At 45.3% G+C, this 12,977-nt stretch overlaps 1 protein-coding gene across 1 annotated transcript; it reads left to right on the top strand.

The window, feature by feature from the left end:
- The first annotated feature begins 2,334 nt into the window (after positions 1 to 2,334).
- Positions 2,335 to 12,041, top strand: CA3 (carbonic anhydrase 3). The gene is made up of 7 exons (XM_084795175.1): positions 2,335 to 2,492; positions 3,398 to 3,595; positions 5,644 to 5,762; positions 7,566 to 7,658; positions 8,446 to 8,508; positions 9,288 to 9,443; positions 11,208 to 12,041. Exons 1-7 carry the CDS (start codon positions 2,339 to 2,341, stop codon positions 11,325 to 11,327), a joined length of 903 nt encoding a protein of 300 aa, XP_084651301.1. The 5' UTR covers positions 2,335 to 2,338; the 3' UTR covers positions 11,328 to 12,041.
- Positions 12,042 to 12,977: the final 936 nt, after the last annotated feature.

Raw genomic sequence — 12,977 nt, 5'->3', positions numbered from 1 at the left:
AGTGTACAGTGAAGTAAACGGGAGTAATTCACTACAATGCAGATGATAAATTTGCAGAAACACTTTTTTGAAAAATTTATTCACAGATGAATTCAGATGAGGTATAATGATGTCTTCCTTCCTTCTTTTCTTCCTCCCTTTCTTTTCTTCCTTTCATCTCTTTCTTTCTTTCTTTCTTTCTTTCTTTCTTTTTTGAGATGGGGTCTTGTTATGTAGTCTTGGTGGGTCTTGTGTTCACTGTGTACACCAAACTGCCTTGTTCACTCTTGATGCTGGGACTAAAGGTGTGAGCTACTGATCCTGGCTTATAATTATACGGTGTATTATAAATTATGTTAAATTATAGTTTTAACTAATTTATTTCCAGAAAATAAGATAAAAATCCAAAGTATTGTGTTTTCAAACTTATCATATCTAAATTAGTTAGATATTTCTTTTTGAAAATGCTACCTAAGTGCAAATAAAGCATTTAGAAAGAAACTCTGGCATAAACAGTAGTGTCATGATGAACTTGGAGATTGCATTTATAGTTCCTTATTTGTCTTATGTCAATTCTCAGTATCAAATAACTATCGGTAACCATGAGATTTAGCTGTCAGTCTCCAGATTTCAGAGAAAAACCAGCATCACAGCTGATGGCCTGAGGGGAGACTGTGGCTTGCTCTCACCAACAGCCATGTAACAATAACTTGAAAGCACGTCTATTAACCCCAAACACAGCAGCAGCTATGACAGAGAGCTAGAACCCCGACCATGCATGGCCCCTTAGCTTAGAGGGAAGGGCATTTGCTTCCCTGTGTTTGCTAGGATTTTCCAAACTGACTGAGGCTTCCTGATTCCATGGAGCTATTGGAGCTATTGTGTGGATCAAGTGATCCCTGGTCACAAAAATACCCTGGAGACTGACTCGCCTGGCGTCCAGGTTCTGAATGCGGTCAGGCATTCCACATGCCTAGCCCGTGAGCTGTCTTAGCCATGATGAGAGATTTCCTTCTCAGGTTTTGTAACCCCCAAGGAAAAGTAAAATGGAAAAGTAGTTTGTTTGCTTATTTGTTTTAAGTAAAAATTGTAAGAAAATGCATGCAGAAATCTTGTTTAACACATTTCCAAGATGAAGTGTATCTTTCTGGCCTTTTAAAAAGATATTCTTGCCCAAACAAACAAGATTTTTTTTATAGTAGATGAACAGAATTGCAAACATCTATTATACTGGCTCCTTCTTCTTCTTCTTCTTCTTCTTCTTCTTCTTCTTCTTCTTCTTCTTCTTCTTCTTCCCCTTCTCCTCCTCCTCCTCCTCTTCCTCCTCCTCCTCCTTCTTCTTCTTTGTGTGTGTGTGTGTGTGTGTGTGTGTGTGTGTATGTGTGTGTATCAGATATTTCTAATTATATCTTTGCCATGCATATGTGGGATATGCCAGTTTCAGCCTCCTTTTATGTGGTTTATTGTATTACAAAACACGTTAGGACTGAGAGAAAATACATGACTCCTCAAAACAGACTTGCCTAGTCTCTGATTATGTTTGGAGAGTGACATTTTTAGACATCCTACTTTTTTTTTTTTTTTTTTTTTTTTTGACGGTGCCTTCTGAAGCTTCGGGTATCATTGGCATCCTGAGCTCCCAGTGTAGCTCAGTCCCAGGCTGCTGCTGGATGAGGCTGGGGTGCAGAGTCCCTACCAGGCCGGGGAGTCCTGCAGTCAGCCCTACTGAGCAAGCTACCCTAGGCAGGATGTGAAGCCTAGGCGGTCTGCCTTGAGACTGATCCCTTTTAGGATATCGGGACTGCAGAGCGTGCGGTCCCAGTCTCCTCATCTCAGTTCCCAGGATTGTACACGTTTCCTGTGGAGGGGATCACGCACGAGCCAGGCGATCACAGCAGTTCTTTTCTGCCACCTGAAACTGCAAGGAGAGGAACCCTAGCGTCCAGAGACCACAGCGGGGTCCTCGAGAGGCCCTCCAGTCCGAGGTAAAAGCGAAGTCTTCTGGGGGAGGCTGCAAGATCCACGGGCGCGACTATTAACTGCTGACTGCGTGGCAAAGGACTGCAGCCTAAGCCCGCGGCTGGCTCCCCAATACCCTCAAGTGCGTGAAAGCTGGAGGGAACCAGCACCTACAAAGCTGGAGCTCTTAGAAAGCTCTGTCTCTTGGGAGCCTGTAAAGGGAGCAGGGGACAGAGCCAAAAAAGGGGGGCTTCTGTTCCCCTCCCTGCCCCCTCCTGCCACCCTCTCACCCGGACAGCTGTCCAGCTCTTGTAATTCATTGGCTTCCCCAGCCCCGCCTTCCAAATACCATCCCAATCCAGTTTAGCCCCCTGCCTCACCCTGCTGACCTAATAAGGCCATGCACACTGCAGGAGACCTATATAAAAGTGAGAACACTTGGGGGACTTTGCAGGACACCAGGGGAGCGAGAGAAGGCAGGAGCTGTCCAGCCAGCGTTAAGGAACACAGGAAGGTGACCATGGCTAAGGAGTGGGGCTATGCCAGCCACAACGGTAAGTGGGGCCAGGGCACTCCAGGGTGGCCCCTGGCGTTGCACAGGTATGCGGAAAGCGTGCGAGCAGCAGTTGAGGACTAGCATATGCTGAGAGCGCTCAGGCATTGCACACGCTGCTGGTCCTTTTAACTGACTCACTGTTTCTCTTTCCACCCCGACGAACCTGAAGCTCAGAGACACACTGTCTCTAGCTTAAGGTCCGATGGTGTGTCTGAGAAGTCACTCAAGGTTCAGGTCAGGTTCCATTTGAAACTTAGTTTGTGAAGCTGAGCAGTAAAAATTCGGCTTCTTTCAGCTGAGGTCCTGTAACAATCTTTGCTTCTGTTATGTCAGCCTCAGCCATGGGTCAGAGAAGAAAAGTGTTGCTTGAAAGCTGCAAAGTAATACAAAAACATCTGTGATTAATTTCTTGTTTTTGGTTTTGTTTGGGGGTTTTTTGTTTTTTGTTTTTGGGAGTTTTTTGGTTGTTTGGTTTTGCTTTTTGTTGTTGTTGTTTTTGAGACAGAATTTTTCTGTGTAGCCTTGGCTGCCCTGGACTCGCTTTGTAGACCAGGCTGGCCTTGAACTCACAGCCGACCACCTGCCTCTGCCTCTCTGAGTGCTGGAATTAAAGGCGTGCGCCACCACACCTGGTTCCATTGACTCATTTCAAAGGTAAACATTTCAGGCCACATGCTTCCCAAGCCAGGAGAGTGGGGATACAGAGGCTGGCATATTGTTTGGGCTTAGACAAGCAAGGTTCTAAATAGGTCTGAAATCAAAGTGCTGTGTTGGTCAATCCGAAACTAAGACCTTTCCGTAAGTGCCCTTCAGCCTCCATGTATTTATCTGGCATTAGTCCACTAGAAAGATACCTTGGGTTGTAGTATTAAATAAGTACATTTGCTCTCCTTCATTTCCTAGGTCCGGAGCACTGGCATGAACTGTATCCAATCGCGAAGGGGGACAACCAGTCACCCATCGAACTGCATACTAAAGACATTAAGCACGACCCGTCTCTGCAGCCCTGGTCAGCATCTTACGACCCTGGCTCTGCTAAGACCATCCTGAACAATGGAAAGACCTGCAGGGTTGTGTTTGACGATACCTACGACAGGTCCAGTAAGTACAGCACCCGGGAAGAGTCCTGTGGGTGTTTCTCAGTATCTACGGGCAAGACGCAATTTGAGATACAGACACAGAGCTAGTGGGAAGAGGGACAAGTCCATCCCTGAGAGGGATCGGCTTGGCTGTAGTTGCAAAGAACTGTATTATGCAATGAAGAATGTCACACCCTCTGGCTTTCGTCACTCTGTAGCTGCAGAAATGGCCACATGCCGAAGCTAAACGCTAGAAACTCACTCCAGAGACAGAGTACGGGAGGATGAGGCAGGAAATCCATGAGGACTTTCTGACCACTGAGGGGCAACATTCTTGTGTTTCCTGATGGCATGGAGAACAGGCTCCCTCACACAGCAAGAAATAAAAGGGGACACCATCTTCCTGGGGTGGCTGGAGGGAGGCAAGTTAGTGGGAGAAGGTCAGACCACTGAGTGGGACCTGGCTTCCATGAATCCCTCCCTCCCTGTGCTTAACCTGAAGAATCTCTGTGGTGGCGTCCCTGATAGAGAGGAATGACCACTTCCTGTTCGGTCTGTTTTACTGTGAAACTGGGAAACTCATGTGAGCTGTTTTTCAGTCTATACAAGTAACCAATCTGTAAAGTACAATAGGACTAATTTGAAATACTTTGTTTCAGACAGGCTTGGTGGCAAGGGGATCGCCACAGATATGGGCCTAACCTGGTCTTCCTAATGAGTTCTAGGCCAGTTTGAGCTACAGAGTGAAACTTTGTGTAAAAAAAAAAAAATGAAAGCTTTATTTAATTGGGAACAAGCCTAAATAAGAATTATTTTTTGTTGTTTTGTTTTGTTTTTGCTGCAGGGTTTCTCGGTGAGTTCAAGGCCAACCTGGCCTACAAAGCCAGTCCAAGACAGCCAGGGCTACACAGAGAAACCCTGCCTTGAAAGCTAAAGCTCTATTTGAAAGGAAAAACAAAAGAAACAAAATTAATGACCACTCATGCAGCAGAAGTACATGAAATAACATTTTTAAAAAACAAAATAGTTGAATATTAGAGATTTAATACAGTCTAGTCAAATAAGTTAGACTTATCCCCCAATTGTAGTTACTTCTCATGATTGGACAGGAAACTACAATAAATCAGATCACTTCCTTCCCATGTGATCAAGCTGGGTCAAGCCTAGCGTTACTGCTCTAAATCTGCACTGTGGGGTTTCCTGTGACACTGAGAGAAACCAAGCCTTTCCAAAGGAGTGGCCATTCCAATACTGCATCTTGATTTTGGGGTTTCTGTACGGTTTTTTTTGGAAGGCATTTGGACCTTTAAATTATTCTCTAGGCAGAATGAACTGAGACCGAATTACATGAGAGATTCAGACAAGTGCTGCACAAACCCAAACTAGTGCCCCAGAATGATTGTATATACCAGTCCACCCTGACTGGTGGAAATTATTGAACTTTTTTTTCATCTGACTTGAGTAGGCATAGTATAAAGTAGATGTGTAGCAGAATTCTCTCTTGTCGTCTAAGAAAAAAAATCACAACTATAAGTGGGACAGAAAAAGAGGATTTCCTGCCTGCTCGGCAATCTCTGACAAGGACTGTGAGCTGAGCACCCTGTGAGTGCTTAATCTCAGTTAATCCTCACAACAGCTTGCAATGCCCGTGGAACCATCATCGCCTTCTTAGAGATTAGGGAGCAGTTCCGAGAAGCTGGGTGCCTTGCCTGAGATCTCACACCTATGAGCGAGTGGACTCAGAAGTGGTACGCGAATGGTGTCAGGCGTCAGCTCTTCCCAGCAGCACTGCACTGAGAACCTATTCGCAGGATCCTCAGAGTAGCCCTGCTACTTCAGCTTGTTTCCTAGAGTGCTGAGGTGATGGACAGGCAAGCAAAAATAAGAGAGAAAAGACATTTCTTACTTTGACATATTCTGACATCAAGTCACAAACACTTTGGGGATGGCACCGTCCTCCCAGACGGTTACGTCTCTTACCCACGGGAGTCTTCTGTAGAGTTCTTGTCTCAGAAAGGGCTCTGCAGAGGCAGGCTGAACTCACCAGTCACCTTCTTGTATTACTTACAGTGCTGAGGGGTGGTCCTCTCTCTGGACCCTACCGACTTCGGCAGTTCCACCTTCACTGGGGCTCCTCGGATGACCATGGCTCTGAGCACACAGTGGATGGGGTGAAGTATGCTGCTGAGGTAGGTGGGACTTTCCTGATCCACTCTGGGTCTCAAACAGTCAAAACTTAAAAGAAAAGAAAAGAAAGAAAAGAAACAACTCAACTCTGGAACTCTTTCTGCTTCAAGCTTCTCACTGAAGACATTGTAGTCTCAACAGAAAGGGAAGCCACCTGATGTCCTAAGAGAGAGAAGTGGACAAGTGAGCCAGCATTCTCCAGGAGTATTTCTCAAGAGAGAAATGGGCCACAGCCATGAAGAGTAAGGCCGCTGTGCACGAGAAGCACCTATGTGCATTATTAGCTCATTCGATCCCCCACTACAACCGTATATACAAGGTTACACATAGGCAACCGACATACGTAAGGATTGCATAACAGAGGCAAGAGTGGCTGAGCCTGGTGTCCTTTGTACAGGCTGGTTTCAGACAACTCTTTGATGAGTATATGTGGTGCTCCCAAAACAGCGTTTAGTAATTACAAACAGTTCTTACTTTCTGCTTGACCAAGGAAGTATGCTTATATCTCTGTGTGTGTGTCATTTACAGCAATAATTTGCAAATGGAATAATACAGGCCCCTCCCATTTTCATGAGCATATAGTATAGTCTTACACTAGAAAAGAGAAAAAATGCATTCTTTCTGCTTCACTCTTGTCAAAGGTGGATGCTGGTGAGTACTGGGATGACATGGAAATGTGGCTCTGGCAGCACACTGTAGCTGATCCCTGTGGGGAACCACTGGGTACTTAACTGTTGGCTAAATTAAAGTCAAAACAACTTGTAGGTTTCTAGGACCCTCTGGATCCTTCTACTTTGCCATTCTCTCATGCTTCTCTCAGGGGTCCTGCTCAAACTATGGCACCAGCCAAGGACAATACAGGCCGTAAACTTCAAACCCCTACCCAGATCTAGCCAATGGACAGGACATTCTCCACAGTTGAGTGTAGAGTGGGGTCTGACTTTCACACGAACTCTGGTGCCCCATATTTGACCACGTCCCCTGGATGGGGAGACCTGGTGGCACTCAGAGGAAGGAGAGCAGTCTACCAAGAAGAAACTTGATACCCTATGAGCATATAAAGGGGGAGGAGGTCCCCCTCAGTCACAGACATAGGGGAGGGGAATAAGGGGAAAATGGGAGGGAGGGAGGAATGGGAGGATACAAGGGAAGGGATGACCATTGAGATGTAATATGAATAAATTAATAAAATATAAAAAAATAAAGTCAAAACAACTCCAAGACAGTCAGTAGTAGCCAGGCCTGGCCCTGTTGGCTTCCACATCAGAGGATATCTGGCACATTTAGGGTGGTATGGCCATTTCTCTACAGCCAACCTAGAGAGCTAGGGTAGACAGCAATAAATCATTAGGCTTGTCTTCCTGCTAGGCACTCCCTCTACCACTGGAGAAAGTTCAGGGCAATTTTTTCAAAATGTAGGAAAGGCCTTGAGTGTGATGTTTGTGTATAAGATTATTTCACATTTTTGAACTTGAATATAAATCCTTGGCAGCTACAAACTGTTCTTTTGACATTCTATGTAGCTAATATGGACAACTTGGTTACTTAAGCTGTGCTCACATCATTAAGTTACGATAAGCCAGGCACTGGCACTCCAAGTGGAGGCAGATGCTTTCGTATGCTTTTGATCTGAACTATTGAAATTTCACCAAAGTATTGCTTATTGGTATTTAGGGTTTCATCAGCTTCCATGAAAATGTTCAGCAACAACCTTGAGACTGTCTACATTTGTGTCTCTTGTGCTTAGTAACACTCATGTCCGTATGCCAAGGATTCACCTCACAGTCTGTGTTTGGTGGTTGCAGCTTCATCTGGTTCACTGGAATCCAAAGTATAACACCTTCGGAGAAGCTCTGAAGCAGCCAGACGGAATTGCTGTAGTTGGCATTTTTCTGAAGGTGAAGTAGACATTGAGAGTAATTCTCCTCGCGCCCGGAATGTAGTCTCTCACTAACGGTTAGGGGACCATTAATTCCATTCCTTGAGGCATGTGTGACAGCAGAGGCTTAAAGCTTCTGGGGGCAAGAGCAGGGGCTGACCTGTGTCCGCTCTCCTTCCCCACTGCTCTGTGTCCACTGCACTGGAAACCTCTGTGATCCAAAAGCCTGGCTGGATCTCTCCTTGGCTTACGGTGGCAACCACCCACAGGATCTCAGGCTAGAGTGGCAGAAGGAATGCGTGTGTTGCTCCGCCAACCATGGTTTAAAATGGACTTAGTGTCATTAACACATGAACGTCATGGTAACCTAATCTGGATTTTAAGCCAGCAGTGAAAATATGGCTGTTTTTCATTCCAAGTGACCTAGTTTGTTCTAGGTTTTTAATTAACTGGGTGGGCTGAATGTGAGAGGAGAGACAGTGAATTTTGGTTCAGGATACAAAGTCTACTCTAGCTTTTGCTCTTAAAAAAAAAAAAAAGGAATGACTTTGCATAGAGGGTCAAGGACATAGAGTTAGAGCATGTAATTTTGTGGTTTTGTACTTCAGAGAACTGAAATCCAAATTTAGATCAGAAAATACATACTGTACAATCTTTCAGGGCAAAGAAACTTATATTTGGCTTAGCCTGAGGCTGTGGAAGACTTATAAATACCGATTGCATGTGGATGGGTCGAGTCAGCTTTTAAAATGATCTTGAAATGTGGAGAAGGGAAAATATCTCATTGGACATCTATTTTCTTACAGATAGGACGGGAGAAAGGCGAGTTCCAAATTCTCCTTGATGCCCTGGACAAAATTAAGACTAAGGTAAAAGCAAATCATTTTCCCTCTGCAAACCTAAGACAGTGTCAGTTGTCTTTTCGAATTTCAGGTCAAGCCTGTCACTACCTGATGTTGGCTACCCTACGTTTGCAAACAAGAGTAAATGCCAGGGTATTTTTTTAGTGTGGAAACATTAGAGCTCTTGTCATACCTGTTATTTCATTTGTCAGTCAGCCTGCTAGGTAAGGACTTTCTCTAGCAAGGCGAGAGGTTCCGGGGTCTCCTTTCCCCTCTACCTCCACGGTGAGCGCAGACTCACCGAGGTTCTCCAGGCCAGCCACCGTCACTCTTTCAATCCTGGTATTGCCCTTTCTGGGTAACCCTACATATTTAAATACAACCAGTAAATTCTTTTAACTAATAAAACACATTTTTGCTGTCTTTGAGATTACTCTAAGTAGCTGCTTTTCGGCGTGACACTAGAAGTGTGTTCTGAGCATGGAGTGTACTAAAGCGAAAGTCCTCACATTAAGCTTCCCAAGAAGTAATTCTACTTCCGGCCTGAGTGTGAGAAGAGGACAGGGTCGCAGCCCAATCGACTGTGAAAACAAGGAGTGAAATACTACAGTGACTGTGACAGATAAAAGTGGGCACATAAAGCAGACTCCTTTCCATCTGTGGTTTTACTAGAGAAGAGCCTGAGCCTGTTCTAATCCCTGGCTTCCCTTTCGCCACTGAAACCAGTTTTCATGAATGAGTAGGTGAGGCCTCTGCGGGGCGCCGGGTGCACAGGCCTAGAGCGCCTGCTCCGTGTCTGTTTTCAGGGCAAAGAGGCTCCTTTCACGCACTTCGATCCTTCCTGCCTGTTCCCTGCTTGCCGGGACTACTGGACCTACCACGGCTCCTTCACCACTCCCCCCTGCGAGGAGTGCATCGTGTGGCTGCTGCTGAAGGAGCCCATGACCGTGAGCTCAGACCAGGTGAGCGCAACTGCGGAGACCTTTGTGTGAACCGAGGACTAGAAACACACAGAAGTTGAACACCAAGATGGCTGGTGTGGTCCTCACCGTCTGCTCTGTAGAGATACCCTCAGTTCAGTTCAGGCCAAGGGTAGTAGGGCAATGCAATCTCGTAAGAGCCGGTGGCGGTCCTGAGCAATATTTTGGGTTCAGGTTCAGTTTTGATCAGCAGGAGTGGGCTAAGAGATGGGGTGACGACTTCAGGCCCAAGGGTGAGAAAGGTTGAGAAGTGACTTAGCAAGACACCCTTTGAGATCAAGCAGTTAGGGCCAGTCTGGAGCAACAGGTATTACCAGAGGACCCAAAGGAGAACTCCACCCCTTAGATTGTATTCTGGAATCAATAAAAATGTGTGTTTTATCGCTGGAAAGTCCATTTGATAAAATTAGTTTGCATACCACATCTGTTCATATTGAATTGTTGTAGAATTATTTTTCACATTTTTATTTTAAAAACCTCTGGATAAGCTCAAAGAGCTTCATAAAAATGCCATGTAGTTAAAAAAAAAAAGACACCTTTTGAGGAGTGCGGCCTACCTCCAGCTTTTACCAGTAAAGAAGTTGAGGCTCAGAAACATGAAACTATTTCTCCAAGTGCAAAATCCTCATCCTAGGCTGAGCTCCCTGGTCACTTTTATCACTCCGGCCTTATCTGCAGTCCTCTAAAGGCTGTGCTGGCAATATTTACAAGACAGGGCCTCAAAGCTCAGTGGGTGTGGACAGTATGGAGAACAAGTTAAAGAAGTGAACCACATGGCCTCACAGCCTGGAACACGGACGGCTCACAGTAAAACCAGCTTACCAGCCTGATTCCCTGGCTTAAGGCAGCAGCTTGTTTGTTTCTTCCAGGGTTGACCAAAAGAATAAACCAACATTAAAAAAAAAAAAATCAAAGATCAGCTTTAACAGACTTGTTCATTGGTATATAGATTTTAAAGGCGAAATAACAGTTTTTAAAGAAGGAAAGCTAAAAAACATTTTAATACTGAAGAACAATATATTTTAACCTTAATAGTACGTGTGTGCACATGTATGTGAGCACACGTGTGATGGCTGAAGGACATCCCGTGGGCCCGGGGCATCCGACTCAGGTTGTCAGGCTTGGCCATAGTGCTTTTACATACTGAACCATTGTGACTACCAAAACATAATACTTTTTGTTTGCTTGTTGGTTTTTTTTTTCAAGACAGGGTTTCTCGGTGCAGCCTTGGCTGTCCTGGACTGACTTTGTAGATCAGGCTGGCCTCGAACTCACAGAGATTTGCCTGCTTCTGCCTCTAGAGTGCTGGGATTACAGGTGTGTGCCACTTTACCGGCTGACACAATGCTTTTTATTTATGAGAATTTTCTATTTTCTGATACTTTTAGGGGGAAAAAAGCCAAACAGTTCACATTTCAACATATAGCTCGATTTTAATTTATTTCTAGTCCCTTAAGAAGTATTGCAAAGGAGAAGCCTCGTAAGGCTTTTCTTATTTAGAGGCATATGATAAATCCTCATCCCTCTCTATGTAAAAAGTATGCTTCATGTTGACCCCCTCAATTTAAAACTGACAAGAAATTCGAGTGGGAAAATAGGTTATCCAGAGAGCAGAGAATCCTGGATGTAAAGAAATGTTATGAAACGGTGCCTGCTAACTGAGGACCTATCCTTGGAGCCCGGGTTTGTGGTTTGCCTGGCCTGCTTAGAAAGCTCTGGTTTCTAACAGTCTGCTTCCTCCTGCAGATGGCCAAGCTGCGCAGCATCTTTGCCAGCGCAGAGAACGAGCCCCCGGTGCCTCTGGTGGGGAATTGGCGCCCTCCGCAGCCAATCAAGGGCAGGGTGGTGAAGGCTTCTTTCAAGTGAGGCTCTGGGCTTGCCCTCTTCAGGAAAGGAAACCTGCGCCCAAGAGCCTGCTTGCTTCCTCCTGGTGCTCCCCGCTCCAAGCTTTCCTACAACACCTGTAGGAATAAGAGACGCAGCCACACGAAACCGCAGTGCCTTTTGGCAGGACCTAACCCAGAGCATGAATTTCACACCTACCCTTTGTAATAACCACCTTTTCTATAAAAGTAGTATTTCTAGTATGGATTCAGTGAAGAAGAAATAGATGGGGAAATAGAGATACGAATCAGTGTCTAAATGAGCATATTAAATTTCTCAGAGCCTCAGCAGTGCTGTTTTCCGGCTGAGTTACTGATACTGCGGAGTGGTGGTTTGGCTCCGCTGTGTATATGGGTGTGGAGCGGTGTACCAACCCTACCACAGTTAATCAAGGTACAAGTTAAGATCATTGTGAATTTCAATTTTTGAATTTATAAGACGTTTTACCTCAAAAGTACCAGCAAAGCTCCACCACTCGTTAAAATTTTTTGCCTGCTTCCAATTTGCCTGGTTTTAATTATCTGTAAAAACACACACTCACAAGACCAGGTGTTTTAACATTTTTGATCCAGCATTTAAATTTCTTCTTCACACAGATGGTTTTCTTTGCCCAAAGCAAGGTCATTTATTTTTTAACTTCACTACTTTTACCTTTGCATGCTTATTAAAAACAAAATAAATCCCCCCCCCAAAAAATGTTGTCTCTGGCATCTTTTGAATTAGAGGCTGGAATGAATGATTCGTAGAACAAGACGGAGTGAAAGCCAAGCGTTTGTCCCGACACGGCAGACAGGATGCAAATGAGAAGTGCGTGTGTTTGCTTTTTAAGTGGAAAACTCAGATGAAAATGTCTGTTTTATGGCAGCATACGAAACGACAGGTTCCATTGGTGGTATTTTATGCATATGAGTCATTACCCTTTGTTATAAATTCAGCCCTTCCTCCTGACACAGCCGCCCTCCGACAGTACGCCCACCCACAGTACGCCCTCCCACAGTACGCCCTCCCACAGTACGCCCACCCACAGTACGCCCTCCCACAGTACGCCCTCCCACAGTACGCCCACCCACAGTACGCCCTCCCACAGTACGCCCTCCCACAGTACGCCCACCCACAGTACGCCCTCCCACAGTACGCCCTCCCACAGTACGCCCACCCACAGTACGCCCTCCCACAGTACGCCCTCCCACAGTATGCCCACCCACAGTACGCCCTCCCACAGTATGCCCACCCACAGTACGCCCTCCCACAGTATGCCCTCCCACAGTATGCCCTCCTGCTTTAAGGCCTCAGGAACTCCACTGTCCTTCCCTTTAAGATCCATCTCTTCCTCCCCTCATGATCCCCTGCCTAGCTTCATAACCCCTTATGTGTCCACATGCTTATATAGAATTTTAAGGCTAGGTTTTATGTATGAAAGAAAATATTCAGTATCTGTCTTTCTGAGCCTGGCTTATTTTTTCTAATAAAATTGTGTCGTGTGTGTACAATTAATGGAAAAAGCAGTGTAAATGACAAAAAAAATGGATAAAAGCCAGAAAGACAATCTTCCCAAGTTTGTTTTGTGTAACTGCAGTGGCTATAAAAGCCTCAGGCTCTGAGTTCAGACGCTGCCATCCTCAGGATAGGAGC

Source organism: Acomys minous (genome assembly GCF_964271855.1).
Source record: "Acomys minous genome assembly, chromosome: 9".
NCBI classification, from domain to species: Eukaryota; Metazoa; Chordata; class Mammalia; order Rodentia; family Muridae; genus Acomys; species Acomys minous.
This window is presented reverse-complemented; position numbering and strand designations above follow the sequence as displayed.